This window comes from Hemibagrus wyckioides, linkage group LG06, assembly GCF_019097595.1.
Source record: "Hemibagrus wyckioides isolate EC202008001 linkage group LG06, SWU_Hwy_1.0, whole genome shotgun sequence".
Lineage (NCBI taxonomy): Eukaryota > Metazoa > Chordata > Actinopteri > Siluriformes > Bagridae > Hemibagrus > Hemibagrus wyckioides.
The window spans coordinates 42,271,539-42,288,296 of record NC_080715.1 but is presented as its reverse complement, the minus strand read 5'-3'; the positions used below and the strand labels follow the sequence as shown (position 1 = coordinate 42,288,296).

The 16,758-nt window shown below is 42.5% G+C and overlaps 2 protein-coding genes across 2 annotated transcripts; one reads left to right on the top strand and one right to left on the bottom strand.

Moving 5' to 3' along the window:
* Positions 1 to 631: 631 nt before the first annotated feature.
* On the top strand, positions 632 to 4,073 carry LOC131355198 (tripartite motif-containing protein 16-like). Its single transcript, XM_058393479.1, has 6 exons — positions 632 to 1,228; positions 1,877 to 1,972; positions 2,121 to 2,354; positions 2,487 to 2,658; positions 2,897 to 2,956; positions 3,099 to 4,073. The coding sequence occupies exons 1-6, from the start codon at positions 632 to 634 to the stop codon at positions 3,635 to 3,637; spliced, it is 1,698 nt and encodes a 565-aa protein (XP_058249462.1). The 3' UTR covers positions 3,638 to 4,073.
* Positions 4,074 to 13,189: 9,116 nt separating this feature from the next.
* Positions 13,190 to 16,451, bottom strand: LOC131355200 (tripartite motif-containing protein 16-like). The gene is made up of 6 exons (XM_058393481.1): positions 15,817 to 16,451; positions 15,095 to 15,190; positions 14,726 to 14,959; positions 14,422 to 14,593; positions 14,124 to 14,183; positions 13,190 to 13,920 (listed from the first exon to the last, which is right to left on the bottom strand). The coding sequence occupies exons 1-6, from the start codon at positions 16,405 to 16,407 to the stop codon at positions 13,388 to 13,390; spliced, it is 1,686 nt and encodes a 561-aa protein (XP_058249464.1). The 5' UTR covers positions 16,408 to 16,451; the 3' UTR covers positions 13,190 to 13,387.
* Between the last annotated feature and the right edge of the window lie 307 nt (positions 16,452 to 16,758).

Below are 16,758 nucleotides of genomic sequence, written 5' to 3'. Positions count from 1 at the left end.
GTGCCTCCACTCCTCTAGGGCAGCCTTCATAGACAGAAGGTGAGGTGGCGTGCACTTCCTTAATCTGGTTTGCAAAATAGTTAGCAGATGTTTTTATCTGAGGGTCTGAATCCCAGACAGCCGATGCCAATCCAGCGCTTTACCCATGAGAAGGGATAACAAATGCGTACTCGGTCGCTTCGCTGCCGTAGGCTTCCAGCTGTTGTCAGAAAAAGTTATCACATTGACGTAGAAATCCTCAGCATTGAGTGGCAGAGAAAAATTAAAATTTCCTGGTAAAGTGAAGTGTGGTAACTCACTGCGTGAACCGGATGCTGACGTGGTAGCAGTAGCTTGGCTGGTCGGCTGTTGTTGGAGCTGTTGGTTAGCGGCCTTTGGCATATACACTTCCATATTGCTCTGGATAAGGGTGTCTGCCAAATGCAGTAAATGTAAATGTTATATTTATGCACTAATGCAAAATGAAATGATTAATAGAGGAGTGTTCATAACCTCTCTGTGTTTGTGCTCCTCCCTCCTCTTCTCTCTCTCCATCCCTTTATCTCTCTCACAGAACAAGGAAGTAACTCCACATTTTAGATAAAACGAACCTGATTGCTGAGTCTCTCTGTCTCTGTCTGTTTTCAGGAAAATGGCTGAGGCCAGTATTTTAGTCGATCAGAATCAGTTCGTCTGTCCAGTGTGTCTGGATCTCCTGAAGGATCCGGTGACTATCCCCTGTGGTCACAGTTACTGTAAGGTGTGTATTAATGGTCACTGGAATCTGGAGGATCAGAAGGGAGTCTACAGCTGTCCTCAGTGCAGAGACACTTTCACTCCAAGGCCTGTTCTTCACAGAAACAACATGCTGGCTGAAGTGGTGGAGAAACTGAAGAAGAAGACTGAAGAAGTCCAAGCTGCTTCTCCTGCTCACTGTTACGCTGGACCTGGAGATGTGGAGTGTGATTTCTGCACCGGGAGAAAACACAAAGCTGTCAAGTCCTGTCTGATCTGTGTGGCTTCATTTTGTGAAACTCATCTCAAACCTCACTATCTATCTCCTGCTTTTATGAAACACACATTAACAGAAGCCTCAGCAAATCTACAAGAGAAGATCTGCTCTGAACATGACAAGCTGATGGAGATTTACTGCCGTACTGATCAAACCTGCATCTGTTATATGTGTACTATGGATAAACACAAAGGACATGACACCGTCACAGCCACAGCAGAAAGAGCTGAGAAACAGGTAACAAGGAGAAATCTTCTTAATGATATTTTCCCATCTACAAGCAGGTGCCTCAGCCAGTTATATGATTTGAATTTTAATTTCCATTTGTATATAATTCAGAGTGATTCTGTAAAATTCTATGTGTTCTGATTAACAGATTAATTATATTAATCTTTGTTACATTCCTTGTACATTCCATTCCTTCCGGTCAGAGCAGTTAGTGTACATTTCTGTGACAGGGAGGCAGGTGCAGACACACACACACACACACACACACACACACACTGAGAGAGATAGAGAGAGATAGAGTGAGAGAGAGAACTGAAGTAAATCAAATACAAACAAAGCTGGTATAATAAGCTCCAGTGTTCTGTGAAGGCTTTCCACCAGATGTTGGAGAGTGTCTGTGAGGATTTGTGCTCATTCAGCTACAAGAACTGTACTGACATCAGACAAGGAATCACCAGTTTGGGGAAGAACCACATATGGGTGTGATGGTTGGGGTGCACTTACTTTTAATGATATAGTGTAGCAAAAAAGCCATTTAATGAAAAACAACATGAAACAAGGCACTGATGCAATACTTAAACTCATCCTAAACATGTTGACGCAAGCACAAGGCAAATAAATATAATTATAAGAGTTGAAAATATTTGATGTGTTCAGAGTGAGTTAAAGGAGGATCAGATGAAATTCCAGCAGAGAATCCAGGAGAAGCAGAAGAAGGTGCAGGAGCTGAAACAGACTGTGAACACTATAAAGGTGAGCAGTGAGCAGAGACAGAGCTGCTCCTAGAAACACACACAACATGGACAACCAGTCATTTAGAGTCCCAGTAAGAGAGGGAATGATAGATGAGATTTATATCTTCTGTGTGTGTGTGTGTGTGTGTGTGTGTGTGTCCTAACAGCTCAGTGCACAGACAGCAGTAGATGACAGTGAGAGGATCTTTACTGAGCTGATCAGCTCCATGGAGAAAAAGCGTTCGGAGGTGACGGAGCTGATCAGAGCTCAGGAGAAGGCTGAACTGAGTCGAGCTGAACGACTCCTGGATCAACTGGAGCAGGAGATTGCTGATCTTCAGAGGAGAGTCACTGAGCTGGAGCAGCTTTCACACACACACGATCACATCCATTTCCTCCAGGTAACACTCACTGTCTGATCTACAGAGCCAGCTGTTCCTCACACACTCTCTAAAACACCTCTCATTAAAGCAGCAATAAATGTCCCTGTCTGACATCACAAGTGTGTCTTTCATTTCATTTGTTCTCTGTAGGCTTTAGCTTCTGGACGTCAATCTCGTCTATTAGACAGACCAGACTTTGACACATCCAGCATCACTGTCCCTCAACATCTGTCATTTGATGGAGTGAGGAATTCTCTCTCAGATCTGAAGAAGATACTGGAGGAATTCTGTGAGGAGGAATTCAACAAAATCCTTCCACATGGTAAGAGGAGCTGCTCCTGCTGGAGAAACACAATGATGGACGTCTTTACTCGCTCTGTGAAGTGTTATTTCTTAGCCATGCTCCTGCTTACTTTTCTGCAGCCAGTTTGCTCACCTGACACTTTGAAGTAAAATACTGATTTCAAATGAATAAACTGACTGTATCACTTTCAACTGTTTCCATCTTTTACACAACCTGATGATGCTTTTTGTCTTCATTTCCATTTTTCTCTCCACAGCTGCAGCAGTTCAGATCATTTCACCACCAGAGCCACAGAGCAGAGAAGAGTTTCTGAAATGTACGTCTAACACACACACACACACACACACAAGCAGAAGTGTAATTACACACACACACACTCTTCACATGAATATACAGTATTGTGTGAATTAAACCCAACATGTTCACATTGTTCAGTTTGTTTTTCTCTTTTATTTTAGATTTCTGTTATCTGACTCTGGATCCCAACACGACACATCCTAACCTCATTCTGTCTGAGAAGAACAGAGCGGTGAGATACAGTGAGAGAGAGCAGCAGTACTCTGATCATCCAGAGAGATTTGACTCCTGGTCTCAGGTGTTGTGTAAGGAGAGTGTGTGTGGACGCTGTTACTGGGAGGTGGAGTGGAGCGGTGATGTTGGTGTGTTCATATCAGTCTCATATAAAGACATTAGCAGGAAAGGATGGGGTTATGAGTGTTTGTTTGGATTCAACAATCAGTCCTGGAGTCTGGAGTGTTCTTCTTCTTCTCTCTCTTTCTATCACAACAACATTAAGACTGATCTCAGAGTTCCATCACCCTCCAGAATAGGAGTTTATGTGGATCACAGTGCAGGAACTCTGTCCTTCTACAGCATCTCTTACACCATGAAGCTCCTCCACAGAGTCCACACCACATTCACTCAGCCCCTATATGCTGGGTTTAGGCTTGGCTGGTGGTCTGGTTCTCCATCTGTGAGATTGTGTGATCCAGAATAATGTGTGTAGAGTTTTGTGTAAAATTCCTGCCCATTACCAAATTGTTACTCAATCATCTGTCTTACTAGCACACAATCCAGCTGCACAGTCATCTTTATTTTCTAAGAAACACTCATAAGGCATTTTACACTGATTAAAGAGTAAATGTTAAATATTAGATGTCAGAGAAGAAACTAGTAAAAAAAGTATGGAAATGATCAAATGATATCTTGTAACTTTAGCACTGTAAAGTTCTACCTTTTTGTTTCATATGAAGCATCCTCTCATTAAATCCCTAATAAACAGTAATAAAGTCAGTACAGTACAACATTTTAAACCTGTTAGGATCACACTCTAGAAAAATAAAAGATCAACTTTTTAATTCAGTTTGTTTTTTCTGCTTGTGTTCTGGATGTAAAATACACATTCACTTTGTAAAGTCTGAAGTCTAAACCCTGAAATTTCACTGTAAAGCATTTAACAATATTTAAACTGCATTAAATCATACAGTAGATGATTGGTTAAAGCTTCCTGTGTTGTGTTCATCCCATATTCAGTCTGGATGATGATTGGCTGGCAGACAGAACCTTATAAATCCAAGTTTATCTCTGATTTTTAGAGAATAAGGTCAGACCACAGGAGAACGGTGTGAACTGGAGGTCAATATCAGTCTCATATAAAGAGATCAGAAGGAAAGGAAGTCGTAATCATACCAAGATGGCGCTGGTGAGGTCACGACTGCTCCGACCCCTCTTTCTTTGTTTTTGTCTTTTAAGTTAACCTACAGTACTTTTAAACCGGCAATTTCTTCCAAATGGAGTGCATTGAGTACGATAGAGATACTCTTATTTCTATTGGTGTACAATGTACTCACAATTAGACGTTTTTAACCCCGGATCCAAGCTGGCCGAGTGAGATCCTAAGGGAGAACAATGGACACGACCCGAAGCGGCGGCCCCGGGGGAAACGAGTCGGCGTCAGGAACAGGCTGAGAGCCCGTGCACACCGCACACCTCTGCCTAGCATCCTGCTCGCCAATGTCCAGTCGCTGGAGAACAAGCTTGATGACTTCAGGGCCAGGGTAAAGTTCCAGAGAAACATTCAGGACTGCAATTTCCTCTGCTTCACCGAGACATGGCTGAACCCAGAGGTACTGGACCACGCAATCCAGCCAGCCGAGTTCTTCTCGGTTCACCGCATGGACAGAACACCGGAATCGGGGAAGTCAAGGGGAGGCGGCGTGTGTTTAATGGTGAACAGTAGCTGGTGCAACAGCACGAGCATTGTTCCTCTCACACTCTCCTGCACACCCAACCTGGAACTACTGACCATCAAATGTCGTCCTTTTCATCTTCCTCGGGAGTTTACATCAGTCGTAGTCAGCACCGTTTATATTCCACCTCAGGCGGACACGGACACTGCTTTATGCGAGCTGCATGAAGCACTCATACAACACCAGACTCAGCGCCGGGACGCTGTGCTTATTGTGGCGGGGGACTTTAACAGCACCAATCTCAAACGCACAGCGCCAAACTTTTACCAGCACATCAACTGCCCCACCAGGGGTGAAAGGACACTGGACCACTGCTACACTACGGTTAAAGATGGCTACAAGGCACAATCTCACCCACCATTTGGGAAGTCTGACCACGCCGCCATCTTCCTCATGCCAAAATATAAACAAAGGCTCAAGCAGGAAGTTCCGGCTCAGAGGGAGGTCTCATGCTGGATGGACCAATCGGTGGCCGCTCTACAGGACACTTTGGATGACGCAGACTGGGACATGTTCCGGGGCAGCTTTGATGACATCAATGTGTTTACAGAAGCAGTTGTGGGATTCATCGGGAAACTAGCAGATGATACTGTGAAGAAAACCACCATCAGAACTTTTCCCAATCAGAAGCCATGGGCAGATAAGACCATCCGCGATGCTCTGAGATCTCACACCACTGCCTACAATGCAGGACTTGCGTCGGGTGACATCACCTCTTTCAGGCTGCGTCATACAACGTGCGGAAAGCGGTGAAGGAGGCGAAGCAGCACTACGGGAGAAAACTAGAGTCACAACTCCAACAGAGTGACTCTAGGAGCCTGTGGCAGGGATTAAGGACAATTACGGATTATAAAGCATCAACATCCGGTATGATGAATGCGGAAGTGACTCTGGCAGACGAGCTGAACAGCTTCTACGCTCGCTTCGAGGCTGCAGCTAATGATGCTAAAGCTAATGCTACAGCTAATGCTAATGGCTGTAGACAGGAAGAGACCAACACCAACACCAATGCGTTCATCATCTCTGAGCATGACGTGAGGAGAGCCTTCAGGAGAGTGAACACCAGGAAAGCAGCAGGACCAGATGGAATCTCATGTTGAATCCTCAGAGCCTGCACTGACCAGCTAGCACCTGTGTTCACAGACATATTCAACCTCTCCTTAACCCAGTCGGCAATCCCCATGTGCTTCAAAGAGTCCATCATTGTTCCTGTCCCGAAGAAACCCCATCCTGTTTCCCTCAACGACTATCGCCCTGTAGCCCTGACCTCAGTAGTGATGAAGTGCTTTGAACGGTTGGTCAGAGACTTCATCATCACTTCACTACCAGACACACTGGATCCACTACAGTTGGCCTACCGCCTGAACCGCTCAACCAGCAATGCCATTTCCCACCTCCTTCACCCATCACTCACTCACCTGGATACTAGAATGGGGAATTATGTTAGAATGCTGTTTGTTGACTACAGTTCAGCGTTTAACTCTATAATAACCTCCACACTCACCACCAAGCTGGAGCACCTGGGACCCAGCCCATCTCTTTGTTAGTGGATCTCCAATTTCCGAACTGGCAGACCACAGGCAGTAAGGATGGGCAGGCATTTCACTAGAGTTCATTATAGACACTAATTCCTTGCTGTCACAAGCTGACAGATATAATGGCAGATCTGTGATGCTGTGAAAGTCCCCAAGTGGCTCTGTCCATGGCTGTCTCCTGGTCACAGGCTGTCCACACAGATCCATCCACAGCATCAGTGGGCACCACCAAGCAACGACACTGCAATCAGGGGTAGAGGCAGTGGTCATACTGGAAACTGGCAAACACTGGGAGCTCAGGAGTGGGGTGTATAACTCGACAGAGAAAGACAGAGAGAAAGAGAAAGATATTAAGTATGATTCTGATCATGTGATGTTTAAAGACAATGTAGATTATGTGTAAAGTGCAGGCAGGGACTTTGGCAAGACTAGCTATGTCAGCATAACTAAAAGGGAGATCCAGAAGGTGACAGACATGAAGGCTTCCTGGGACATAAAGCGTCCAACCACTTCACAGTCAGCAAACCTGAGCGACTTGCGAGGGTGGTAAGATGACAGCATCCAACACATCCCAGTACACTCTATGACCATGAACCTTCCAGATCTGCTCCTTTACCTAAGAAAACTATACATTAAAAGCTTGACTAAACAAATTTGTCTTCAGCCTAGACTTAAACACTGAGACTGTGTCTGAATCACAAACACTAATTGGAAGGCTGTTTCATAACTGTGGGGCTTTAAAAGAAAAAGCTCTGCCCCCTGCTGTAGCCTTTGCTACTTAAGGGACTACCAAATAACCAGCACCCTTTGATCGGAGTAGGTGTGGCAGATCATAAAAGACTAAAAGATTGCTCAGGTACTGTGGTGCCAGACCATTTAGTGCTGTATAGGTCAGTAACAGGATTTTATAATCAATGCAAAATTTGACTGGGAGCCAATGTAGTGTGGCTAAAATAGGAGTGATGTGTTCATATCTTCTGGTTCTAGTTCGGACTCTAGCTGCTGGACTCCAACCTAGAGGTAACAAAAGCATGAACTAGTTTTTCTGCATCATAAAGTGACATCATATTTCTTATCTTAGCAATATTTCTGAGATGGAAGAAGGCTACTCTAGTGATATTATCTAAATGAGCTTTAAACGAAAGACCAGAGTCAATAAACACACCAAGATCTTTTACAGCTGGACAAGATGAAACCGAAAGACCATCCACCGTTACTCTGTAATCAGAAAGCTCACTTCTAACTGCCTGTGGTCCTAGTACAAGCACCTCTGTCTTGTCAAAGTTAAGCAGGAGGAAGTTAGTGACCATCCAGTGTTTAATGTCCTTTACACATTCTTCTATCTTAATAAGCTGGTGTCTCTCATCTGACTTAGCTGAAACATAGTGTGTCGTCGGCATAACAGTGGAAGCTAATACCACGTTTACGAATAATTGCACCAAGGAGTAACATATATAGGGAGAAAAGCAGTTGGCCGAAAACAGAACCTTGTGGAACACCGAACATAACCTTGGTATGCATGGAGAAGTCACCATCTAGATCTACAAACTGATAACGGTCGGTCAAATAAGATCTGAACCAGGTGAGGGCTGTTCCTTTAACACCAACAACATGTTCTAGTCTATCAAGTAGAACAGTGTGGTCATTGGTGTCAAAAGTTGCACTAAGATTAGTAACACCAGTAAGGAGACACAACCCTGATCAGAAGCCAGTAACAGGTCATTTACCACTTTAACCAGTGCTGTCTCTGTGCTATGATGAGGCCTAAATCCTGACTGATACATTTCATAAATGTGCAGGTATGAATATAACTGCTGTGCTACAGCCTTTTCTAGGATCTTGGAGATAAAGGGCAGGTTTGATATCGGTCTATAGTTAGACAGCTGACAGGGGTCGAGGTCCAGTTTTTTAATCAAGGTTTTGATAACTGCTAGCTTAAAAGATTTAGGCACATAGCCAGTGCTAAGGGAAGAATTAATGATTTTTAGAAGGGGTTCGGTAGCTACTGGTAATATCTGTTTAAGGAAAGACGTGGGTAGAGGATTTAGAATGCAGGTTGGAAGTTTTGAAGAGGAAATTAGTGAAATTAGATCAGGCTCTTGAAGTGGAGTACAGCATTCTAAGCTCTGATCAGAAATAGTTATATTATCTAAAGAATTATCTATCAAATAATTTGGTTTTAAATTAATAGTCTGAATTTTTTGCATGATATTGTCAATTTTTTCATTGAAAAAATTCATGAAGTCATTGCTGCTAAATGTAGATGGTGTGCACTTTTCTACAGTGGTTTTACTCTTAGTTAGTTTTGCTACAGTACTAAATAAATATTTAGAATTATTTTTGTTATCTTTAATTAGGGCAGAGAGATATGCTGATCTAGCAGCACTAAGAGAATTTTTGTATCTCAGAAGGCTTTCCTTCCACGCTAACTGAAATACAGTCAATTTAGTTTGACGCCATTTACGTTCTAGTTTCCTAGCTGATTGTTTTAATGCTTGTGTGTAGTCATTGTACCAGGGTGCTAGTTTCTTCTCTTTAATTATTTCCTTTTAAGTGGAGCTACAGTGTCTAGGGTGTTGCCAAACATTGACTCCAGGTAATCAGTCACCTGATCAAGTTCTGTGGGGTCAGATGGCGAACCAATCATGCGTGATAATTCTGCGAGACTAAATGTACGCTAAATGTACACTTAATACACTTAATACACTTAGTACACTTAATACGGTAACGTGGCAAATTGCACATCTCATGTCTAAGACGCATTTTAAATGAAACAAGATAATGATCTGAGATAGCTTCCGACTGTGGAAGAGTGAATATGTTTTCTATGTTTAATCAGAATGTAAAAATGATATCCAGAGTGTGACCTCCATTATGAGTGGGCTATTACAATCTGATTAACACTCAATGAATCTAAGATGGATACAACTGCTGTTCTCAGAGGATCTTCTGGCTTATCAAAATGAACGTTGAAGTCTCCTACTATTAATGCTTTGTCTAAAGAAACAACAAGGTTTGAAGTACAATTCAGTAAAAGTATGGCCCTGGGGGTCTGTAAATAACAATTAGTGGAATTGACTCTGTGAATTTATTATTTGTAGTTGCATACATTACATTAGTATAAAGAACTTCAAAAGTGTTGAACTGATGTTTGGGTTTTTGTGTGGCACCTAGCTTATTATCATGAATAACTGTGACACCTCCTCCCCTGCCTGTTAGACATGGTTGGTTTTTATAGCTAAAACCAGCTTGACAAGCTTTATTTAATGCTACGTACTCATTTTGTTTAATCCATGTTTCTGTTAAACACAGAACACTGAACTCCTGATCAGTAATCAGTTCATTAATAATAATTGCTTTAGTTGACAGAGATCTTATATTTAACAGTCCTAGCTTCAGATCAAAGGTGCTGGCTGTGCATTCACTATCATCTAGTTTTATGTTAATCAGGTTACTAAAACAAATTTTCTGATTGTTAAAACATTTTTGTTTGGCTCGAGGAACAGACACAGTCTCAATGTTATGAACCCTGAGTGATGACTCAATGCAGCTAGTAGATGGTCAGATTAACCTGCTTGTCTGCTCCCTGGCCCTGGCCCTGGATTGTCACCGATTAACTAGACCTGCTCTAAGACTATGTGCTATGCTGCAAGAAATGAGAGCAGCACCCTCCCAAGTGGGATGGACACCGTCCCGTCCTAACAGGCCAACCTTGCCCTCAAAAGAGCTCCAATTATCTATGAAGCCCACTCTTGTTTTCAGAGTACCACCTGGACATCCAGCAGTCCAGTGACCATAACCTGCTGTAACCGCATTGGGATGGGGCCAGAGTATATTACTGCATCGGACATCACCTTCGCTAATTTACACAGCTTACTCTTTACAACATTACTCTTAGTAACCTCAGACTGACCAAGGCGTATATCATTAGCTCCAACATGGAAGACTATCTTGGAGAACCTGTGCTTGCCTAGGACCCTAAGATTACCTGCAATGTCTGGCACCCTGGTTCCTGGAATACACCTAACCTGTGCTGCTGGAGCCCCTAAAGGCCTAGCTAATTTCACATGCCTTAAAATTGAGTCTCCTATAACCAGAGCTCTTTCAGGTTTCTCAGCGGGTGCTTCACTGAGGAGAGCAAACCTGTTGGACATGTGAAGCGGAGAGGAGTGGTGCTCCCATGGGCAAGCCTTAGCGTTAGCCTTGGCTGCGCGACTATGCCGCCGAGTCGTCACCCATTCGCCCTGCTGTGAGAGCTCTAATGCCGGAGTTGGGGGGTTACTAACTCCACCTAAGGCATCCAGACTTCCCCCTACAGACACTACACTGCTCTTACTATCACTAACCCTCTCTAGTGTCTGGATGCACAACTCTAAAGCTAATATCTTCTCCATCAGAGAGCTAACTAGCGTACACTTATCACAAGTAAAATTAACGCTAACGGCAGAGGAAGAATTGCTAAACATCCTGCAGCTCACACACTGTACAAGCTGAAAGTTAGTCATACTGTATGATTATGTACTATAAGTGAATTTGACCTGGATAATAAGAGGGTTTTCCTCTGATTGCTGTTTGAAAACCTGGGAAAAAAAGCTTCTCCCAAGAGAAAACAAAAGAATAATTAATTGCAATAAGCAAGTAAAGATTTAGAAAACGAAACCTGACAGCATAAAATATTCACGCAAAAGAGAAAAATTAGACTATATAAACTTAGAATAAAAACACAGACACAGGCAAGAAACTTGTGGTAAGCGCTTCAAACACAGGAAGTGAAATAAAGATGAAATTGAAATGTGCATGAAAGGTCTATAATTACTATAGCACCCATTATTAATTATTGCGCATAAAATTATACATTGCTTGAAGACTCAGCTGTTCGGACATCTAGGGAAAGTTAATTCCACCAGCTAGGTGCCAGAACAGAAAAGAGTCTTGACACATGCCTTCCTTGTTCCTTCAAAGATTGTGCGTCTAGTTGAGCACTCCTGGAGGATTAGCGGGAGTGTGATTCAGCACAGGGTGTGTGCCTTGAGTGCTAGCTACATCAGCATTTTAAATCCGATGCAGGCAGATACCGGAAGCCAGAGGATGGAACATTGCAATTAAGTGGTGTGTGAACTTTGGAAGGTTGAAAGCAGGTCATGCAGATGCATACTGGTCAAATGGTGCCCAGATGCACACCTGCCAGGAGTGGGTTGCAGTAATTCAGTTTTGAAATGACAAGGAACTGAACAAGCACCTGAGTTCCCTGTGAGGATAAAAAAGGACAAAAAAAATCCTTTTGATATTGCTAAGGAGCTACTGACATAAGCATGTCAGATTAGCAACATAAGGGAAAAAAAGACAGCTGATTGTACATGGACACCCAAGGTTGCATGCAGTGACTGAAAGTGAGATTTAGTCAGGGAGTTGAGTGTCTTGAATGACTTCACAGAGAGAATGAGGAAGAACAGAAAAGGACTAAGCACTGAGCCTTGCAATATATCAGAGGACAGTCTGCATGGATCATATATCAGTCCTCTCCATGTCACCCTCCAGGTAGGAACTAAACCATTGCCATGCTGTGCCACAAATTCTAAGAATCTTGGCAAATGCTCCTGAAAGGTCGAGGATATTGAGGGCTGATGACAATTTGGCTGATCTAGCAGCATGTAGCTTCTTAGTATTTCATTCTCTGTGGAATGTACTGCTTTGAACCAAGACTGGTTTGGAGCTTGGAGATTGTTCTGTGAGAGTTACTGAGCCAGCTGATTGAAACAGTGCTTTAAGGGTTTTTAGACATAAAAGAGAGAAATGATACTGCTTCGTAGGTTCCAATATTTGAGTGATTCAGAATAGGTTTCTCCAGCATGGGAATAACCCTTGCTCTCTTGGAGGCAGTTGGTACATCAGCAGATGTTATAGACCCATTGATGGCTGTAGTGATGGAGCATTGTGGAAGGGATCAGATCCAGTGGACAGGTGGTAGGATTGCAGCACTAAATGACTTGATGTGCTTGAGGACTGAGCAGTTGTGAAGCCTGTCTTGATTTTGTTAAATGCCTCTTAGGCTGTGTCATTCCATGCCAGTCATTTAGTACCTTTCTTGAGGTAGGAAATCAGAGGCTGGACTATCAAACTGACACTTTTGATTAATTGCTTGATAAAGTTAAAGAAATCTTTTGCAGTTCTTTGAAAGTCTTTGGGTGTGGGCCATTCAGAAATGGCACATACTTTGGCTTGGACCCATCATGACTTTCTTTGAGCTAATAATGTACCCTGAAAAAGAGACCTTGCACTGGTGGAACTTATATTTTTCACCTTTGACAAACAAATGATGATGGAAAAGATTCTCAAGGATTTGGCAAACATGGCTGATATGAAATCAGATGAGGGAGAATAGATCAGAATGTCTGTCATGTAAGCAGTGAAATACTGAATGAGCAAAAAACAGCCCATTCAACAATATGCGGTACTGACACTGGCAAAAGGTGGTTTTCCAATCACCTCCCTCCAAGATCCTGGTCAGATAAGATGATCTCCTGAGCAGGTTTAGTGAACTATTTAGTAGAACACAGTTGTTCTGGAGCACAAGGGTACAGTGGCAGTGAATGTCTGAACTTTATGGTGACTTGGTTGAGACCACATTAATTGCTGCAGGGAAAATTCAGTGATCAACAAACAACATAAGATTGTAGTTATTTCCCATAAATTAAATAATCTAAAAATATTGACAAGATATAGAATATCTTTGTTTTATTTCAAACTCAGAAATAAACTTGGATTACTAAGGTTCTGCTGGCCAATCATGATCCAGGCTGAATACGGGATGAACATATCATAGGCAGCCTTAGTTTATTTTCCTACTTTCATGTTTGACATTTATGTTTAATGTTTGCTCTTTACTTGTTGCCATGTCAACTTACTAAGCTGTTTTGTGCAATCTGGTAATTTCCAAGAATTTTGCACAAAACACTACACACATTATTTTGGATCACACAGTCTCACAGATATAAAACCAGACAGCCAGATAAACCCAAATCCAGCATATAGAGGCTGGATGAATGTGGTGTGGACTTTGTGGAGGAGCTTCATGGTGTCAGAGACACTGTAGAAGGACAGAGTTCCTGCACTGTGATCCACATAAACTCCAATTCTGGAGGATGATGGAACTTCAAGATCAGTCTTAATGTTGTTGTGATAGAAAGCGAGAGAAGATGAAGAACATTGCAGACTCCAGGACTGATTGTTGCGTCCAAAGAAACAGTCATCACCCAGTCCTTTCCTGCTGATGTCTTTATATGAGACTGATATGGAGACATCACCACTCCATTCCACCTCCCAGTAACAGCGTCCACACACACTCTCCTTACACAACACCTGAGACCAGGAGTCAAATCTCTCTGGATGATCAGAGTACTGCTGATTTCTCTTACTGCCTGTGACCAGTCTGTTCTTCTTTGACAAAATGAGTAAACGATGTGTAGTGTTGGGATCCAGAGTCAGATAACAGAAATCTAAAATAAAAGAGGAAAACAAACTGAACAATGTGAACATGTTGGGTTTAATTCACAGAATACTGTATATTCATGTGAAGAGTGTGACAGTGGCATTTGTGTGTGTGTAATTGGCACATACTCCCTATATGTGTGTCTGTGTATGTGTGTGTGTGTGTGTCTGTGTGTGTGTGTATGTGTGTGTGTATGTGTGTTAGACATACATTTCAGAAACTCTTCTCTGCTCTGTGGCTCTGATGGTGAAATGATCTGAACTGCTGCAGCTGTGGAGAGAAAAATGGAAATGAAGACAAAAAGCATCATCAGGTTGTGTAAAAGATGGAAACAGTTGAAAGTGATACAGTCAGTTTATTCATTTGAAATCAGTATTTTACTTCAAAGTGTCAGGTGAGCAAACTGGCTGCAGAAAAGTAAGCAGGAGCATGGCTAAGAAATAACACTTCACAGAGCGAGTAAAGACGTCCATCATTGTGTTTCTCCAGCAGGAGCAGCTCCTCTTACCATGTGGAGGGATTTTGTTGAATTCCTCCTCACAGAATTCCTCCAGTCTCTTCTTCAGATCTGAGAGAGAATTCCTCACTCCATCAAATGACAGATGTTGAGGGACAGTGATGCTGGATGTGTCAAACTCTGGTCTGTCTAATAGACGAGATTGACGTCCAGAAGCTAAAGCCTACAGAGAAGAAATGAAATGAAAGACACACTTGTGATGTCAGACAGGGACATTTATTGCTGCTTTAATGAGAGGTGTTTTAGAGAGTGTGTGAGGAACAGCTGGCTCTGTAGATCAGACAGTGAGTGTTACCTGGAGGAAATGGATGTGATCGTGTGTGTGTGAAAGCTGCTCCAGCTCAGTGACTCTCCTCTGAAGATCAGCAATCTCCTGCTCCAGTTGCTCCAGGAGTCGTTCAGCTCGACTCAGTTCAGCCTTCTCCTGAGCTCTGATCAGCTCCGTCACCTCCGAGCGCTTTTTCTCCATGGAGCTGATCAGCTCAGTAAAGATCCTCTCACTGTCATCTACTGCTGTCTGTGCACTGAGCTGTTAGGAGACATTAAAAAATGAAGTTACATTTAAATCTCATCTATCATTCCCTCTCTTACTGGGACTCTAAATGACTGGTTGTCCATGTTGTGTGTGTTTCTAGGAGCAGCTCTGTCTCTGCTCACTGCTCACCTTTATAGTGTTCACAGTCTGTTTCAGCTCCTGCACCTTCTTCTGCTTCTCCTGGATTCTCTGCTGGAATTTCATCTGCTCCTCCTTTAACTCACTCTGAGAACATATCAAATATGTTTAACCCTTATTATTATATTTATTTGCATTGTTTAGGATAAGTTTAAGTACTGAATCAGTGCCTTGTTTCATATTGTTTTTCATTACACACTACACTATATCATTAAAAGTATGTGCACCCCTGACCATCACACCCATATGCGGTTCTTCCACAAACTGCTAATTCCTTATATAATCTCACTACTGTTCTTGTAGCTGAATGAGCACAAATCCCCACAGACACTCTCCAACATCTGGTGGAAGGCTTTCACAAAACACTGGAGCTTATTATAACAGCTTTGTTTGTGTTTGATTTACTTTTGTTCTCTCTCTCACTCTATCTCTCTTTCTATCTCTCTCAGTGTGTGTTCTGTATGTGTGTGTGTGTGTGTGTCTTCACCTGCCTCCCCCGTCACAGAAATGTACACTAACTGCTCTGACCGGATTACGACCATCAGTGGCAAGGAATGTAACTGTTAATCTGTTAATCAGAACACGTAGAATTTTACAGAATCCCTCTGAATTATATACAAATGGAAATTAAAATTCAAATCATATAACTGGCTGAGGCACCTGCTTGTAGATGGGAAAATATCATTAAGAAGATTACCTTGTTACCTTGTTACCTGTTTCTCAACTCTTTCTGCTGTGGCTGTGACGGTGTCATGTCCTTTGTGTTTATCCATAGTACACATATAACAGATGCAGGTTTGATCAGTACGGCAGTAAATCTCCATCAGCTTGTCATGTTCAGAGCAGATCTTCTCTTGTAGTTTTGCTGAGGCTTCCGTTAATGTGTGTTTCATAAAAGCAGGAGATAGATAGTGAGGTTTGAGATGAGTTTCACAAAAAGAAGCCACACAGATCAGACAGGACTTGACAGCTTTGTGTTTTCTCCCGGTGCAGAAATCACACTCCACATCTCCAGGTCCAGCGTAACAGTGAGCAGGAGAAGCAGCTTGGTCTTCAGTCTTCTTCAGTTTCTCCACCACTTCAGCCAGCATGTTGTTTCTGCGTAGAACAGGCCTTGGAGTGAAAGTGTCTCTGCACTGAGGACAGCTATAGACTCCACTCTGATCCTCCTGATCCCAGTGACCATTAATACACACCTTACAGAAACTGTGACCACAGGGGGTAGTCACCGGATCCTTCAGGAGATCCAGACACACTGGACAGCTGAACTGATCCTGATCTACTGAAATACTGGCCTCAGACATTTTCCTGAAAATAGACAGAGACAGAGAGACTCAGCGATCAGGTTTGTTTCATCTAAAATGTGGAGTTACTTCCTTGTTCTGTGAGAGAGATAAGGGGATGGAGAGAGAGAATGGGAGGGAGGAGCACAAAAACAGAGAGATTATGAACACTCATCTGTTAATCATTTCATTTTACTTTAGTGTATAAATAACATTTACATTACTGCATTTGGAAATGTTTTGAAGTTTCTATCAATAAATTCATCACTTGTTTTCTAGGTCACGGAGCAAGGTTACCAAGGAGTGGGAGAGGAAGTATGGCAATATATAGTTTTTAAAAAAAATATGTATAAAAACAGGAAAAATAAGCAC